This window comes from Oncorhynchus kisutch, linkage group LG4 (genome assembly GCF_002021735.2).
Source record: "Oncorhynchus kisutch isolate 150728-3 linkage group LG4, Okis_V2, whole genome shotgun sequence".
In the NCBI taxonomy this organism is placed as follows: domain Eukaryota; kingdom Metazoa; phylum Chordata; class Actinopteri; order Salmoniformes; family Salmonidae; genus Oncorhynchus; species Oncorhynchus kisutch.
Window position 1 is genome coordinate 62,883,970 of NC_034177.2, and position 19,074 is coordinate 62,903,043.

The window sequence follows — 19,074 nt, forward strand, 5'->3', positions numbered from 1 at the left end:
TCTAATCCCGGGATGGGGAGAGAAGTAAAGCCTCTCTCTCTCTCTAGGGAAGACTGACTCTACCTTGCATCTCTATGAAGACTGGACCGGGACCTGCAAAGCCCCCTGGGATATAGCCTATGGATAGTGGGGTAAAGCCAAAGTGACAGGTACTGCAGGTGATACTGCTAGACTTCATGGGTAGTCACAGCTGGATGTGACCCTAAAATGCACCTCAATGAAAAGCTGAGAAATTCTGTTTGATCGTATATGTAGTTTGAGGTGTAATGAGATGTCTTAGAAACTCACCAGTCAGCCAGAGCCCATCTCGTCCTGATGAAGCCTTTTCTGGACCACTTGCACTGTAACAGAGGGAGACATCATGCCGACTGAATGTGAGCATGGATCGCATGGAATTGGACCTTACTGCAGTGCACCCCAAATGGTTCTCAAGTAGATTACTAAGAAAAGCTCATCCATTGTTTAAAAATGGCCTTTTTGCCGATTGTCATGTCTCATTTTCGATTAACTGAAATTGATACTTTTTTCAAAGTATCTCTCTTTTTTTTAAACAAGCAATGCAGAGCTGGCTACAATTTCAATTTCATCCCCTGAAAAAAATAGAACAAATGCTTTGGCTGAACTCAAATGTGCTGATTGATAAAATACCTGTATTTATGGGAAAGTTGTTTGAAAAGGGTATTTTGTTTTTAAATTGTATTGAACATTGGAAATGTAGAGTTGCCTTTCATGGAGTTGTATTGGAATTGCATGGGAAGGTCTGCTCAATCTAAGATTACAACCAAATGATCACAGCATTACCCCAAAAATGGAGGAGGCAGGTGGCAGCGGGAGGAGGTAGGGAACTGGTCTGTCTGCCCAATATCAAAGATCAAAACTGGCGGAGGAATAAAAATAGCAGAAATAGGAAAGTATACAAGTTTCATTTGAGGACCAGGATGTTGACAGCTGTGCCATACAGATTACAAAACAGTTAGGAAGAGATTTTTGATACAGTGATTCCATGTTACAGGGCTAAGTTGATATCTTAAATGACGCAAGATTCAAGACTTCATGCTTTTCAGCTAAAATTATTATATAGAATTCTTGACACCAACAAAATGTTGGATATTGGTAAAAGTATTTATCATCAACTTTCCCATCTGTGGATTCTATCCCATTAGATAGATTGAAATTGAATGTTAAACTTAATCAGCATAGCTCAAATCAAATCAAAGTTTATTTGTCACGTGCGCCGAATACAACAGGTGTTCACTTTACAGTGAAATTATTACTTAAAAGCTCCAACCAAGTGAAAAAAAGGTATTTTGTGAAAAATAGGTAGGTAAAGAAATAAAACAACAGTAAAAAGACAGGCTATATACAGTAGCGAGGCTATAAAAGTAGCGAGGCTACATACAGACACCGGTTAGGCTAATTGAGGTAGTATGTACATGTAGATATGGTTAAAGTGACTATGCATATATGATGAACAGAGAGTAGCAGTAGCGTAAAAGAGGGGTTGGCGGGTGGTGGGACACAATGCAGATAGCCCGGTTAGCCAATATGTGGGAGCACTGGTTGGTCGGCCCAATTGAGGTAGTATGTACATGAATGTATAGTTAAAATGACTATGCATATATGATAAACAAAGAGTAGCAGCAGCGTAAAAAGAGGGGTTGGGGGGGGATACACAATGCAAATAGTCTCGGTAGCTATTTGATTACCTGTTCAGGAATCTTATGGCTTGGAGGTAAAAACTGTTGAGAAGCCTTTTTGTCCTAGACTTGGCACTCCGGTACCGCTTGCCATGCGGTAGTAGAGAAAACAGTCTATGACTGGGGTGGCTGGGGTCTTTGACAATTTTTAGGGCCTTCCTCTGACGCCTGGTGTAGAGGTCCTGGATGGCAGGCAGCTTAGCCCCAGTGATGTACTGGGCCGTACGCACTACCCTCTGTAGTGCCTTGCGGTCAGAGGCCGAGCAATTGCCAGACCAGGCTGTGATGCAACCAGTCAGGATGATCACAATGTGTGATTGGCATGGATCTCAGGACCCATGCCAAATCTTTTTCGTTTCCTGAGGGGGAATAGGCTTTGTCGTGCCCTCTTCACGACTGTCTTGGTGTAATTGGACCATTCTAGTTTGTTGTTGATGTGGACACCAAGGAACTTGAAGCTCTCAACCTGCTCCACTACAGCCCCGTCGATGAGAATGAGGGCGTGCTCGGTCCTCCTATTCCTGTAGTCCACAATCATCTCCTTAGTCTTGGTTACGTTGAGGGATAGGTTGTTATTCTGGCACCATCCGGCCAGGTCTCTGACCTCCTCCCTACTTATGTGAGAATGCTATTCATTGACTACAGCCCATGACTAAATGGCCAGGCACGATTCCAACACCATAATTAAGTTTGCAGACGACACAACAGTGGTAGGCCTGATCACCGACAACGACGAGACAGCCTATGGCTGCAGTCGTGAGTGAACAGGGAATACAGGGGGACACTCAGCACGCACCCCTGGGGAGTTCCAGTGTTGAGGATCAGCGTGGCAGATGTGTTGCTACCTAACCCTCACCACCTGGGGGTGGTCCGTCAGGAAGTCCAGGATCCAGTTGCAGAGGGAGGTGTTTAGTCCCAGGATCCTTAGCTTAGTGATGAGCTTTGAGGGCACTATGGTGTTGAACGCTGAACGCCCCCCATCTCACCGGAATGTTCTGTTCTATCTAGCATATATCCCGCCAGCTGAATATCCATGTCGTCATTCAGCAACGATTCCGTGAAACATAGGATATTACAGTTGAAAGATATGGTGCATAGAAATCGGAAGAGGGTGGCCAGCAGAGATAGGTGGGATGGGCTGAGGGTTGGGATGTGGAATTGGAGACAAGTGGGAGTAGAGCTGCTGGGCGGGGGATAGAATGATGGTCAAAGATAAAAGTCAAAAATAAGTCAAAATTATACAAAACAAACTGAAGTTTGAAGGACACTGAGGGGCAGTGTTGTTACAGCCAATTCCAGTTTGCCTGAGGCTGATGCCTTACAGGTGTTTGCACACACACACACACATTCAAATGCCCATATACATGGACACACACATGTAAATAGTGCCATACATGCAGTCAAACATATTCAGTTGGCCTTGCTGGTATGATTTTTGTTGTCCTTGATGATTTTTTTTGGGGGGGGGGGGTCTGGGAGGGGGGTCTGGGATGGTTGAGGGACAGCTCGGGGGGGATCATGGAGGGCTGGTGGCTGATAGATCGCTGGTTCGGGTGCCCGTTTTTTGACCTGGTGGGAGATCTGTTTACGTGCCCTTGAGCAGGGCGTTGACCCTGGTTGCTTCTGTGAGTCACTCTGGATGGGAGTCTGTTAGATGACTACCGTAATGTAGTTGTTGAGCGGCTTCACTGCTGGTATATTGTATGTTTTATATATTCAATTCATTTAAAAACACAATCTCAAATGGCATACACAGTCATCCCATTCATACGAGTGCTATAACAAGGCAAAGACAACCCTCTAAGAGTTTGTTTTGTTCCAGTATGATCCATTTCCCCTGTATTTACATTTGTCCAATGACACTGCATGACAACGGGAAAAAACAGTATCACCTCCAAAATGATCTGAGGCCTGACCAATAGCCACCGGGTCAACCTCCTATAGCCTCACCCCATTAGTGCAACTGAGTGAATTACCCAGTCCCAGCTCTCACACAGCACATGATTTACCATGAAGCTCATTATTAAATGAGAGACAAATTGATGCCGCAACCGTCCTAATTTTAAATGCATAAATAAATAAATAAATAACCCAGGAGCTATCGAAGCGTCCTAATGGGGAGTTAACCATGGCGATGAATAAACTAATTATGGCTCAGGTCACATAATTACAAATTGACTAATTTTATTAAAAAACTTAGATGCAAATGTGTAGGCCTGAAAGCAATTTGATTGCGTCTCACATCCTTCAATCTGCATTAGTACAAGATGAACTGTATCAAATTGAATTACATTAGCATACTTGAATTAATCTATACCGCCTGGCAGAATGTATGGGCCCAATTATACCACACTGTCCGACATTATGACTTTGAGTGTGTGAGTGTGTGCGTATGTGAGTGAGTGAGATTGTGAGTGAGATCGAGAGAGAATGAGTGAGTGAGATCGTGAGTGAGATCGAGAGAGAATGAGTGAGTGAGTGAGATCGAGAGAGAATGAGTGAGTGAGTGAGTGAGAGAGTGTGAGAGAGAGAGAGAGAGAGAGAGAGAGTGAGAGAGAGAGTGTGAGTGAGATCGTGAGTGAGATCGAGAGAGTATGAGTGAGTGAGTGAGTGTGTGAGAGAGAGAGAGAGAGAGCCTGAGAGGAATGTGCTTCGGGTCAGTTGCGGTAGACGGCCTGGTTTAAGGTAAACCAAAATAGTTTTTCATGAACATAATGCACTCAATAAATATTTTGTGATCATTTAAAAAGACAAATAATAGAATGAATACCTTACATGACGTAGTCATTATAAATGAATCAGAAAATTCAACAAAATACTTCAACAAATTCAACAAAACACAGATGTTAAGGAAATTCATTCAATAACCACATTTACATTTAAGTAGAAATTTGTTGGCATCATATCTCATTTAATCTTCATTTTACCGGACTTCCTGAGAGAGATTTATATATATATATATATATATATGACGTAATATACAGTATGTAACAACATTGTAAGAACATGAATAAAGAGAGAAGGGAAATGATGAAGAGGATGATGGGGAGGGGAGTGAGGAGGAGAGAAGAGGGTGCTGTCCAAACCTGCTCTCTTAACGCAGCGCAAAATATGTGTCATCTAAATTTAATTTAAAGAGTCATTAACTACACATCACAACACAAAAATCCATCACGTCCCTGACGTGCAACCTCAGATTGCCCCATTTCCTCCTCCTATGACTGATTGACCCTTGTCTTATCGTTTGGTTAATGTGACACGCACACATTCCCTTCCATTCATCAACACACAGAGCTGTCATTCACAAGGGGACTGGGAAATTCAGACTGGGAGTGACAACCAACTGTCACGCACCCAATCAAACGCGAGAGTGAAACGTCGACCTCACCTTAATGCCTACAGAATGTGTTACAGGGTCAAGTGGGGAAAAAACCCTGGCCTGAGAGATAAAAATGTACATTTCCTAATTGCTCTAGGCCAGGTTTTCCAAAACCCTGCTCTAGGTAGGACAGCTGAAAAGCTGCCACTCAGGCTGGTACCACAGCATCATCAGTGAGTGAGACAGACAGAGACAACATCTACACTTCATCTGACAGAGTAGCGTAGGCCCAGGTGATATGTCCAGCCCCCCCCCCCCCCCCCCCCCCAACGTCTGGGAGGGGTCAGGTCTGGCCTGGCCAGTGAGGGGTCACCATGGGGGCGGGTGGTGGAGTGAGGCAGTAAAAGGTTGTGAGGCTGAGGGTGACACAGGCTGACCTTCCGTGGCCAGCGATGGGTGCCCAGGCTGTGACAGTGATGAACGGCTATACAGAGTGGGTCAGCCATGACAGCCAGGCTTCCCAGCCAATACAGATAGGGGACTGAGAGGGGAGTAGTGGGGAGCGAGCTATGGGGCTGTAAAATGGATTCGCTATTCGATGAAGAGACACCATAAACTCCCCACTTGTGTCCATCGGAGGTTCTCACTTCCACTATCAAATGTCACGCGTGTCAGGGTGGTACAGGATTGCGGAACACCAATCCCACTCCCCGGTCCCCCACCACAACACATTCCGTTTTTTGTTTTTGTTGACCTTTCTTATATCTCGGCTGACAGACCATCCCCCTATAAATAACAGTGTGCGGTGGGGCAGACCCATAAGGGAGTGCAGGACAGGGTTACACAAGTCCCCGTAACAGATATGCACTGTGAGAAATAAGTAACACACACAAACCCTGACTGATTTGGCCTCATGCAGAACCCCCCACCCCCACCCCCCCCACCATTAACTTTATTCCATCATCCTCATCAAATAAGAGAGGGGGGGTCTGACTGGGGTGAGCTTCGTAGGAACTGGACCAGACTGAGTGTGTGTGGGATGGGAGGGAAAGTGCTGCTGATTAAAATGTCCAAAATCCAGTGTTGTGTAGAGGTTTAAGGGAAGGACAAGCCCTTTATAGAGACAGTGGGGACTGAGGGGAGGACATACAGGGGCTGGGGAATGGGGCAGGTAGCCTATAGGACAGATCTAGCTGGACGGTCTCTGGACCATGGGTAGAGACCAATACCACTTTCCCATTTAAAGGGATATTGACTTGCATTGAAAACTGGACATGTATGGCTGCCGCATAATCATGATATCAGAGTTTAAAGCAGAGGGTACTTAAAGGGTGTGAGTGTAGTCCACAACCACTGCTTTTATGAGCAGACGTGTGGTAGCAACCAAGAAGTACAAACTTGTATGGACAATGATCTATGGCCCGTTTTTTTTTTTTTTCCACTTCCGTGCACAATCATTGGAAAGGGGAGATTGACGTCTTGGTCGTACAGTTTATTTATATAGGCCAAGGAGAAATCCTTACGATGCTTTTTGGAAGCATTGTATTACTGCACCAACAAATATATTGATAAATACTCGGGCGGGTCGAAAGGATTGACGGAACAACAAGAAATGACAGGTCACCAAATCCATCACATCGACCTTTCAAAAGAAAATGTGCCCGCTATTTTGACCAGTTCCTTCTTATTCTGCTTTTCAATTAATGTCCCTCCCTCCTTTCTCCTCCACTTCAAGCCATAACTCACAGTCTGTGGAGTATGAAGGCAGTGTGTTTTGCATACATGGAGGGAGGGGTTGTCATTTCAGCAGACTCAACCCAGGGGATTTGGGGTCACAGTAGGATCCTGTTCACCCCCATTGTGGACATGAGAGGTCTACATGAGACAGCAAGGGTGTGTGTGTGACAGCGGTATGAGTAGGGGTCAAAACAAACACACAACATTAATACAGTTGAAGTCGGCAGTTGACATACACCTGCGCCAAATACATTTAAACTCAGTTTTTCACAATTCCTGACGTTGAATCCCAGTAAAAAAAATCCCTGCCTTAGGTCAGTTAGGATCACCACTTTATTTTAAGAACGTGAAATGTCAGAATAATAGTAGCGAGAATGATTTATTTCAGCTTTTATTTATTTCATCACATTCCCAGTGGGGTCAGAAGTTTACATACACTCAATTATTATTTGGTAGCATTTAAAAAAAAATTGTTTATCTTGGGTCAAATGTTTCGGGTAGCCTTCCACAAGCATCCCACAATAAATTGGGTGAATTTTGGCCCATTCTTCCTGACAGAGCTGGTGTAACTGAGTCAGGTTTGTAGGCCTCCTTGCTCGCACACGTTTTCAGTTCTGCCCACACATTTTCTATAGGATTGAGGTCAGGGCTTTGTGATGGCCACTCCAATACCTTGACTTTGTTGTCCTTAAGCCATTTTGCCACAACTTTGGAAGTATGCTTGGGGTCATTGTCCATTTGGAAGACCCATTTGCAACCAAGCTTTAACTTCCTGACTGATGACTTGAGATGTTGCTTCAATATACCCACATCATTTTCCTACCTCATGATGCCATCTATTTTGTGAAGTGTACCAGTCCCTCCTGCAGCAAAGCACCCCCACAACATAATGCACCCCCAACCGTGCTTCACGGTTAGGATGGTGTTCTTTGGCTTGCAAGTCTCCCACTTTTTCCTCCAAACATAACAATGGTCATTATGGCCAAACAGTTATAATTTTGTTTCATCCGACCAGAGGACATTTCTCCAAAAAGTACAATCTTTGTCCCCATGTGCAGTTGCAAACCTTAGTCTGGCTTTTTTTATGGCGGTTTTGGAGCACTGGCTTCTTCTTTGCTGAGCGGCCTTTCAGGTCATGTTGATATAAAACTTGTTTTACTGTGGATATACTTACTTTTGTACCTGTTTCCTCCAGCATCTTCGCAAGGTCCTTTGCTGTTGTTCTGCGATTGATTTGCTTTTTTCGCACCAAAGTACATTCATCTCTAGGAGACAGAACGCCTCTCCGTCCTGAGCGGTATGACGACTGCGTGGTCCCATGGTGTTTATACTTGCGTACTATTGTTTGTACAGATGAACGTGGTACCTTCAGGCGTTTGGAAATTGCTCCCAAGGATGAACCAGACTTGTGGAGGTCTACAATTTTTTTCTGAGGTCTTGGCTGATTTATTTTGATTTTCCCATGATGTCAAGCAAAGAGGCACTGAGTTTGAAGGTAGGCCTTGAAATACATCCACAGGTACACCTCCAACTGACTCAAATTATGTCAATTAGCCTATCAGAAGCTTCTAAAGCCATGACATAATTTTCTGCAACTTTCCAAGCTGTTTAAAGGCACAATCAAGTTAGTTCATGTAAACTTCTGACCCACTGGAATTGTGAAATAATCAACAATTGTTGGAAAAATGACTTGTGTCATGCACAAAGCAAATGTCCTAACAAACTTGCCAAAACTATAGTTTGTTCACAAGAAATTTGTGGAGTGGTTGAAAAACGAGTTTTAATGACTCCAACCTAAGCGTATGTAAACTTCCAACTTCAACTGTACACTAGCATACACCCACACACACAACCAACCCAAGGGCACTGAAATTTAAGAGATGCCAGGAAATGTAATTTTGTCTCTGTTACATTGCTAGTCTTTAACCAGCGCTGTCACTCAAACAGGAGCCGTACAGAACAACTCCTCCCACCATGATGTCATCAGGCCCTCTCCGAGTGACAGTTAATTAACGGTGGACTGTAAAGCTAACGTGCAAGCGGAGAAAGAGAGGTGTCAGTCTCCGACAAGCTGGCTAAACTGTCCGCTGCCACATTCTACAGCTTCACCTCTCTATACGGGGTATCAAAACATTAGAAAATGACAGAAAATGATACCTTTACACAGTAGATTCTAATGGAAGATAACATGTATTAACCCATGCTCTCTGTAGCTCACATGGTCTTGGCGAGGTCTCTGCTAGTATATCAGGTCTTAGGATGACTATCCTGTTTCCACAACACTCTTGAGACCCAGAGCGGTACCCTGTAGAACCCAGTTGGACCCCCCCCCCCCATTGCGGTCCGTCTTGTCCCAGATCCCCTGTTAATAGAATTCCTTAAGGCTGCAGACGAATGGCAAATCCAGGCGGTTTCATCTACTAAAAGACAGCATAAATCACCATGGAGGAAGCAGGGACAAGGCAGGGGTTATCGCGCGCCTGACTTCCTCATGAGAGCTCTGCATTAAAGCATTAGTGAAATTAATTCATCTTTCATAAGAGGTTTGAGCAGTATCTGTGATCTATGATAACCAATTTCTCACTACGGGGCTGGGCGGGGGGGGGGGAATACTCGGCCCTGATAGACTACACAAATCTGCTATTTCTAAATGTCTAACATTATCTGGAGTGCTGCTCTCGGGAGCATCATCCTGGATTCATAACCCAGCCGGGAAAGAGGCATAAATCAGGGAGCAAACTTTCCCAGGCATCTGCTTGCTTCTTTTCACACCCAGGTTTGTTTTGCGCTTGTCCTCGTAACGCACCAAACACCCGTTTCTCGTAATAATTTTAAACGACTTCACGCCTCAATCGATGTAATTGGTTTTAGATCATCTTTGAAAATGGCAAACTGGGGAACTCCAAGGTGGGGGGGGGGGGGACACAGAGAGAGACAGGAGAGAGGAGAGAGACAGGAGAGAGAGAAGAGAGAGAGAGAGAGAGAGAGAGAGAGAAAAAAAATGTGTACATGAGAGTGTGTGTGTGAAAGAGATGGAAATTGGGAGACTGCGTCTGTGAAAGGATGTATCCATCTCCTTTGCATATATTTGAGGAGGTGGCCGGCAGAGCGCGGTTGACAGATGAGCGAGGAGCATGGGGCTGACACGCAGGCACTCATGCTCTTTATTACAATATCAGCACAGCGCGACGTTCCCTTATGATGTGGACCCAGCAGAGGAGCCCACAGAACGAACAGACATACAACGTACACAGGCTGCACTACGAAGCCCAGCAAGCCACCGAATTAAAGCTTTTGCAAAAGTGCCATCTCAATCTTCCACTGTTCAACTGATCCTTGTATTCATTTGCTTTTTGGGGGAAAGTGAAGTAAAGAAAGACAAAAAGATGCAGAAACCAAAATAACCTTATGTTTTCACTTCATACCGTATCTTTTGTGAAAATGCAAAACAGTAAAGGGAAATACGCCATTGATGAAGAGGGAAAAACTGCCATAAATGTGTAATAGTACCAATAGTTCTGTTTTTCTGTGGTTTATTGGGTAAAAACATATGCCTACTTTTGAAAATATAAAAAATTTATTATGCAACATAAACCATTTCGATATAAAAAAAATGTTTTAAAACAAAGTGCCGCAAAAGTGTTGCAAGTTAAATAAAATATAAACAAATATAACTGAAACTTTTTCAGCACTTGCCTAGCGCCGGGTGTGCACTACAAAACGTTCAAAATCCTAACATTGCTGAGACTCACATTTTATTTTACCTTTATTTATTTAACTAGGCAAGTCAGTTAAGAACAAATTCTTATTTTCAATGACGGCCCAGGAACAGTGGGTTAACTGCCTTGTTCAGGGGCAGAATGACAGATTTGTACCTTGTCAGCTCGGGGATTTGATCCTGCAACCTTTTGGTGACTAGTCCAACGCTCTAACCACTTGGCTACCTCGCCTCCCCTTTACGAAAAACAACGTCATCATCTCACTGGCTTGTTCTCTGGTGAGCTCTCATTGGCTATTGCTGATCACAATTCTCAAGACATGCTCACATGACAAGAGCATTGCAGATTTTGTGCCAATAAAATCAAACGTGTTTGAAAATATTGGGATGTCTGGGGCTGCTCAAAGATTAGATCGGTAGCCCTCAGATTGCGTCTCTGACACGCTTACATTAAACGAGCGTCGGTGACGCAATGATATAGGGATTTTGTCTCAGATGTCAGAAACTTGTCTGGGACAGCTGAATCGGGGCTAAAATCATGTAGATCAGCTGTCTTTTATTAATGGTGTCATAATATCACATTGCTGTGTCGTGTTCATTAATGACAGCACTCTGTCAATCAAAGTCCCAGAGCTTCAGAAAGCAGTAGAGGCTGAGAGATAGTCCCTCTCAGTCACTACAGCAACAGTGGAAGGATACGCACCTCAGGGAAGTAGTCCTGAGGAAACTTCTCCTTCTCCAACATGGGTGTGCTCTCTAGAGTGTCTGAGTAGATCTCTTTCCCAACCACCTTCTTGAATTTCTTGGCTGTGGGGAAAAACACAGACAGAAAGCCAGAGGCCGTATTAATACAATACTAGCTCGTCTTAAGAGCACGATTCAAACCTACTAACGTCACAAAACAGTGTTGTGTAGATCTAGATTCTAGATGTCGTCATGCACGCATAAAGCAAGGGCTTCATCAGCCTACTACTCCACCTGCTGGTTGTTCGTGGAAGTATAAGGGAACTCCTAGGTGAAGCAACATATTCTCCAAGCCGACCCAGTATAAATTCAGGTTGTGTGTTGTACTTACAAGGAGGCCTTAGATGATCTAAGGTGAACCAAACAGCGTGACACCGTGTCCCATACTCATGGGATCAGTGTCAGAGAGCTTGACATGCCAAACCATTTTGACCTCTCGGATAATTTTTGTTTAACCTTTTGAACACTCCTAAATTTGTAGAACTAAAGGGTGAGCATGTTTTACTCAGCGGGTAAAAGGCTGAAAATATCTTTGAGGTAAAAACAGTTCAAGATCTCTGAACCTGAATCCTAGGAGTATGTCACGGCGTCGCTGTTCGGTTCACCTCAACATTGGATCATCTAAGGCATCCATGTTGTATTTCATTTATTTTTTATTTAACTAGGCAAGTCAGTTAAGATTATTATTTTTTTTTTTACAATGGCGGCCTACACCGACCAAACCCGGACGACGCTGGGCCAATTGTGCGCCGCCCTATGGGACTCCCAATCGCAGCCGGTTGTGATACAGCCTGGATGTATCATGTAACCACAACACAAAATCTGAACTGGGGTCAGAGCCTCAAAACGTCTCCCGCATTCACCTGACGTCTGGACCCGTTTCCATAAACCGTCACAGATTAGCAGTGCTGATCTAGGATCAGTTTGGACTTTTGGATTATTCTGAAATGGACATGGGGGAGCTGATCAGCAATCCTACTCTGAGACACTTAATGAATACGGGTCAATGGAAAATGTGGCATAGGTCTTTACCAAAGAAGCAGGTGTAATAATTGACGTCTTCCAAATAGTTCAAGTATTTATTCAGTCCAGTAGCATCTTGTAAAGCGTAAATGAGCTCATTCTGGATATATCCAAATCCCATGTAAGAGGAGCATGCTGTTATCCAGGGGGTTTGACGGGTGAGGGTGTGTGTGTGTGTGTCCTCTCACATTCCCCCTCGCCCTGTCCTTCACTGTTGGTGAGAGGATGGTGCAAATGGTGACTCTGGTGTAATGGGAACAACTTTGCGGCTCCACATCTATATCCCCTCTTTAATTAGCCTGGCCGCCGGGCCCCTGGCCCTCTTGACACCCCGGGCTGATGAGAGGGCCGTAACTGTCCAATAACCTCCGTACACAATTGCCGTGGAGCCCGAAAACCCATGAATTAAAACCTTATATTAATAAGCATTACCATTCTATCTATCACTTCTGAACATTATCCTCCCCCCTGCCAATCTCAACCTCACTGGTTTTGATGGAAGCAGTGGAATGTAGGGTGTTATATGGAGGAGGGTATGTGAGAGGGCAGGGGTAGAGATTTCATTGGGGGGTGGGGGGGGAGACTCACCTTTGAAATCAAACTGGTGGATGTTTTTCAAGGATTCGTGAAGAAAGTAGCAACTTCCTAGTGCCTGGAAGATAGAGAGCGCATGAGATTTAGGAGAATTGTTAAACCATTTAGTCAGAGATTCTTGGAAATAACCTGGGACTAACTAACCACAAAATATTACTGAGCAATAGAAGCAAAGATTGGTTCCAAGTAGTCCAAGCACCATTGATTTGTAGAGTTTTGCTGTGTAGAGGGCAACAGATCACACACACTAATCATTCCAGGCAACAGATCACACCACTGTTCAGTTTATGTACAGTATTTTCCCACAGCTGACATTGAATTAAAGCGGTCAATCGAATATACAGTGCAGTTCTCAGACCCTATATTTGGTACAAGGCTTCCTGAAGAATAAATCATTCCAGCTTTTCAAAGGACAAATTCAGATGGACTTTGGAACAGCCAAAGATCTTACTTCAATAGGATTCAAATCTTAATTTCTGAAAGAACAATCACAAAGTTTCCCCAGTCTGTAGACAACCCAAACAAACTGTGGGGGGAAAAAAAATAATGCAGGGGATTTGATGCGGTTCACAGTCCACTACACACTTTCTCTGTGCTTTTTACATCTAGGCCATCGAGGAAAAGCCTGCTCTCAATCCGCTGGGGCTTGGAGATAGCGAGCCCTCAGACATTGCTTGAGGATAATTCTGTCATTGGTCCTGCTGCAACCCTCCTCTCTCCTCCTTACACTGCAGCATGTGTAGAGAATTGAGAGCCAAAAAAGGAGGAAATAGATATTAGGGAGAGAAGAAAAAAAAATACACTGGATGACAACACGAAAGTGAGCCCAGTTCAGAATTGTGCAGGTCGTGGAATGGTTAGTGGCGGGACAAGGAAGGGCATATGAGCTTCAAACAGAGGGACAGAAAGAGAGACAACGGCAGAAAGAGAGAGAGAGAGAGAGAGAGAGAGAGAACGGCAGAAAGAGAGAGAGAGAGAGAGAGAGAGAGAGAACGGCAGAAAGAGAGAGAGAGAGAGTGCACGGCAGAGAGAGAGAGAGAGAGAGAGAGAACGGCAGAAAGAGAGAGAGAGAAAGAAAGAGAGAGCGCACGGCAGAGAGAGAGAGAGAACGGCAGAGAGAGAGAGAACGGCAGAAAGAGAGAGAGAAAGAGAGAAAGAGAGCGCACGGCAGAGAGAGAGAGAGAGAGAACGGCAGAAAGAGAGAGAGAGCGCGCACGGCAAAGAGAGAGAGAGAGAGAGAACGGCAGAAAGAGAGAGAGAAAGAGAGAGCGCATGAGAGAAAGAGAGAGAAAGAATGAGAGAGAGAGAGAAAGAATGAGAGAGAGAGAGAGAAAGAATGAGAGAGAGAGAGAGAGAGAGAGAGGAAAACAGAATGAGAGAGAGAGACATAAGTCTCCTTAGAGGGGAGGAGACATACGGCAGAGGGAGAAAAGGGCAGAGGGAGAGAGAGAGAGGATTTAGTCTGATTTTGTGCAGTTTTCCTTTTAGGGGCGGAGCAGACACCCTCTCTGGCAGGGGGAGAGTTTGGGGGCTCGGCAGCCAGAACCTGCATTATTTATGAGCGCCGGCACATCTTGAGATTAAACATTTGCCGATTTGTCAAAAGCACAAACATGAGGTCCTGCCCATCTCCTTGACATAGAAGTTCATCCAACGGAAAACACTGTCGCACATTTAATTGATGAGAACAGCGGCCGGTGACCCAAACCCACTGCCATGCACCGCTCTTTCATTCTATCTTCCTCCCTCCTTTTTCTGAAGGAGGACAAAAAAAGCGAGGGATGGATTGAAAGCAGTAGGACTCGAGGTCAACGTTCCCCTCGGCAGGAGGACGGCTTCCAGGAAGGGCCCCCTTTTTATTTCCCATAGCTTTTCTTTATGTTCGTTTTCACCTCAAACTGCCACGGACAGAGTGAGAGAAATAGAGGGGGACATTGGGGGGGGTGAGGGAGGGAAACTGTGCTAGATGTCAAAATGACACCACTGTTGTTGTTGTTGTTTTTGTTGCTGCAGTCTGTATATTTGGAATGAATCCAGAATAAATAGTAATTAAGCTCAAATATTAAAACATGAGTCGAAATATGAATTTCTAAATCACCATTAAAACATTTCTAAACCACCTGACTTTATGTTCAATTCCTCAAACATTATAACATTGTTGGTCGAGCCTATCGTCAACAAAGAATCCAAATGGAATCGAAAAAGGCCTGGGTTTGCTTGTTTAGTGCACAGGTACACATAATAACCCATAATGACAAAACAAAAACAGGTTTAGATATTTTTGCAAATGTATTAAAAATATCGAATTAGAAATTACATTTACAGAAATATTCAGACCGTTTACTCAGTACTTTGGGGAAGCACCTTTGGCAGCGAATACAACCTTGATACTTCTTGGGTATGACGCTAAAAAGCTTGGCACACCTGTATTTGGGGAATTTCTCCCATTCTTCTCTGCAGATCCTCTCAAGCTCTGTCAGGTTGGATGGGGAGCGTTGCTGCACAGCTATTTTCAGGTCTCTCCAGAGATGTTAGATCGCGCTCAAGTCCAGGCTCTGGTGCCTTTTGGCAAAATCCAAGCGGGCTGTCATGTGCATTTTACTGAAGAGTGGCTTCCTCCTGGCCACTCTACCTGATTGGTGGAGTGCTCCAGAGATGGTTGTCCTTGTAGAAGGTTCTCCCCTCTCCACGAAGGAGCTCTGTCAGAGTGACCATCGGGTTCTTGGTCACCTCCCTGACCCAGGCCTTTGTCCCCTGATTGCTCAGTTTGTCGAGCGGACAGCTCCAGGAAGAGTTTTGGTGGTTCCAAACTTCTTCCATTTAAGAATGACGAGGCCACTGTGTTCTTGGGGACCTTCAGTGCTGTGGAAATGTTTTGTTACCCTTCCCCAGATCTGTGCATCAACACAATCCTGTCTCGGAGCTCATTGGACAACACCTTCGATCACATGGCTTGGTTTTTGCTCTGACATGCACTGCAAACTGTGAAACCTTATATAGACAGGTGTGTGTCTTTCCAAATCATGTCCAATCAATTGAATTTACTACAGATAGACAAAAAAAAAAAAAAGGATGATCAATGGAAACAGGATGCACCTGAGCTCCACTTCGAGTCTCATAGCAAAAGGTCTGAATACTAATGTAAATAAGGTATTTCTGTTTTTGATACATTTGCAAACTTTTCTGAAAACCTGCTTACGCTTCATCATTATGTGGTACTGTGTGTAGGTTGAGGGAAAAATGTATTTAATCCATTTTAGAATAAGGCTGTAACGTAACAAAATGTGGAAAGAGTCAAGGAGTCTGAATTATTTCCGAATGCACTGCATGTGCAATCACGAGAAATCTACTAAACCTCTAGCCTAATAGATATTTATTAGGCATCAGGGTTCAAAATGGACCGGCTGGTCTTATTCTTGCTCCCTCCTCATGAAGAACCGATTATATTAGCGGGCTGCAATTACTCCATTTGTCTCCGAACATGACAGGCTCAAAATATGAATTAGAGCCTGACTGCGCGGACAGGATATGCTTATCTTTTACCAGTGGCTTTACAATGGCCTGTGTCAAGCGTATATATGTCCCGGACCACTTTATTGACTCGCTGCCAGATTCCCTTGAAATAATTAAAAGTATATTTTACATATTTATAAAGCCCACTGTCACAACGGCTACTTAATTTTCCATTAGTAAAATACACTCTATTAAGTGCAACTGGCAAGGGCCAAGAGGAGCTAAGGGAAATGAGTAATGACCATAATTGTAGACAGAAAGACAATAACCCCAGCCATAAAATCCAGGTTTTATTGCCCACGCTGGTATCTCTTATCGGGAGTTGTATCGGCCACACCGCTCAGACGAGATAACCACTCTAACACAATGGAAGCTGTATCGGTGTGTGTGTGTGTGTTACAGACAGAGAGGGAGAGATGGAGTGAGACAGAGAGAGAGCACACAGGCAGTTGACATTTCCAATAACCCTAGTAGATAGGGGCTGGCCTAGTGGAAAATAGAGAGTTGAGAGGTCCAGAAGCCTGCATAGTCTGTTCCACTGAGTGCTTTATCGATACTCTGCTTCAGGAATTAGTTATAGCAGAGGAAAATAAGTACGGAATCATGACCTCTAATGGATTTTCTGCATTTAATATGAAAAATGAGCCATAAAGCAAACCTAAAAGGAATCATTTTGCTCCATTCCGCCCTGAGGGAGCACGGTCTGTCCCAAGAGTAGCCTCAGTCCCGTGTCACAGTGCACTTCTGGGGGCAAATACCATACTGTCCTCAAGCCACCGGCGGTGCAATGCACCGAATTCCCTGAGGAGCATTTTGAGACAAAGTGACAGGGAGACGGAGAGTGACACACACAACCATCTGAGGAGCCCTTTATCAAGTAAGATGGATAAGGCAAGTTCCAAACAGGGACAGAATGGATAGTACGCACTACTGTCAGAAGTGACAGTTCAAATGGGACTTGCGTTATCTATGGTAATGGATGTCTGTAGTGTACCTGCTCTGGGAGCGAAGGATAGCGTATCTCTATAGGTTTTCTGTAACATTTTATTTCCTCGTCTAAAATATGTACCCTGCCGGTTCCAGGCAGGCCAAATGAAATGTGGAGATGGGCCGTTCAACTTTACCAACAGCAGTTCTCTCGTTGTCATTGCAAAGTCCCCTCGTCTGTCAAGTGACACGTGAACACACACAGGGCACACACACACACGCACGTATATTCACATGCACACAAGCTTGTGGGCTCAGACACATCATATAGTTCACGCGCATACATGTACACACAACGGCAACACAGCGTTTTCAGATGCAAAAGGTTTGTGCGATATACTGTCATGATTGAACTGTGTTGCCATGCATCAAAAGCACAGGTGAGCCACAGTCAATCATACGCTTGGTGCATGAACATGGAAACGGACTAATCTAATGGGTACACAATTCACTCATTGGTTGCCGTGCAGATAGTCTTCAACCAACCTCACACTACAATATTATCAAACATCCCTAAGATACTGTAAATGAAACAAGATCGCCCCACCAACAATATTTACTCACTGCCTCATGTCTATAATGAACACACAGCATTGTATTTTACACGTAAGCCCTACTTTGAACTAGCAATACATTCTATGGCATTATTTCAACGGTTATCTTGACCAGACAGACAGGGCGCGATGAGAGCACTAGACCACTTGCTATTCAGGGCTCACTATACGCCTTCTGTGAGGAGAGCTCTGCACAAATCTCCAATACTGCACAAACAGGCTGTTTGTCATCCTGTGCAATGAAAACACCCGGGCAGGAGAAAGCGTCAATAGAAGGCTTGCTTTTCAGCAGAGAAATACAGATCGAGACCGCTTTAGTACCCCCCCACCCCCCCACGCCATATGTGTTTGCCAAGCACCACTCACAGTCCAATTGATTGAGTATTCAGAGTATTGAGCCACAGTGTCTATTATTCATCGTCTGGTGGAAGGCCTGACTGGATACACAGACAAAACTCTCATTAAAAGTTATTCTGTCACTTCCTCTTATTTGAAAACAGGCTGGATGTTTAGCCATCGATCATTTCCTGAAGGAGCCCTCGTCTATGGGGGGGGAGAACTTTTAGAAGACGATGGGTGCCATAAGTATTGGGACATGGTGCACATTGTGTGTGTGTGTGTGTGTGCATTCTCACAGGGGGAAATGGATCGTCCAAAGAAATACAAGGGTGTATTCTTTTGAGGCAATGAATTGTTCTTTGCTGGATAAATAAAGATGGATAAATGCTAAGTCATTGAGTGTAAATTATCTTTGTAGAAATGCCCACAATTGATTATCTTTTTTTGATTATCTTTGTTCATACTTCACATTGCATAGGGTCATCATCAAAGTAGCAACCTAAGCAACTACCAGTTAAGTAACCCTAAACTACAACTGTGGCCAAATATCTTGGCTCCCTTGCACTCTTAAATATTTCCCTATTTCTTCTTCAAAAAATGTAATAATAACAGGTCTCCACAACTTATTGGATTTTCAACATTGCAGATCCAATTTATTGGTGGGAAACAGGTTTAATTATAATTGAATTGCAATTTTAATTTAGAAAAGAAAAACAAATGGCATTGGCCCACTGGAGCTAGTACTTGGTTCAACAGCATTGGGCCAAGATATCTGCCGACAAATGCTTCTTGTAGCCATCAATGAGTTTGCTGCACCATTCTACTGGCAATTTGGTCCCTTCTTCAGCC

General features: G+C 44.1%; 1 protein-coding gene across 2 annotated transcripts in view; it reads right to left on the bottom strand.

The window, feature by feature from the left end:
• Positions 1-19,074, bottom strand: part of LOC109888952 (inositol polyphosphate-5-phosphatase A-like) — a 261,099-nt gene that overhangs the window by 97,614 nt on the left and 144,411 nt on the right. For both annotated transcript variants that reach the window (XM_031823382.1, XM_031823381.1), the window contains exons 5-7: positions 12,827-12,890; positions 11,175-11,278; positions 289-341 (exon numbers count right to left, since the gene is read on the bottom strand). In XM_031823382.1, coding sequence (XP_031679242.1) covers positions 289-341; positions 11,175-11,278; positions 12,827-12,890 — 221 coding nt within the window. The remainder of the gene's footprint in view (positions 1-288; positions 342-11,174; positions 11,279-12,826; positions 12,891-19,074) is intronic.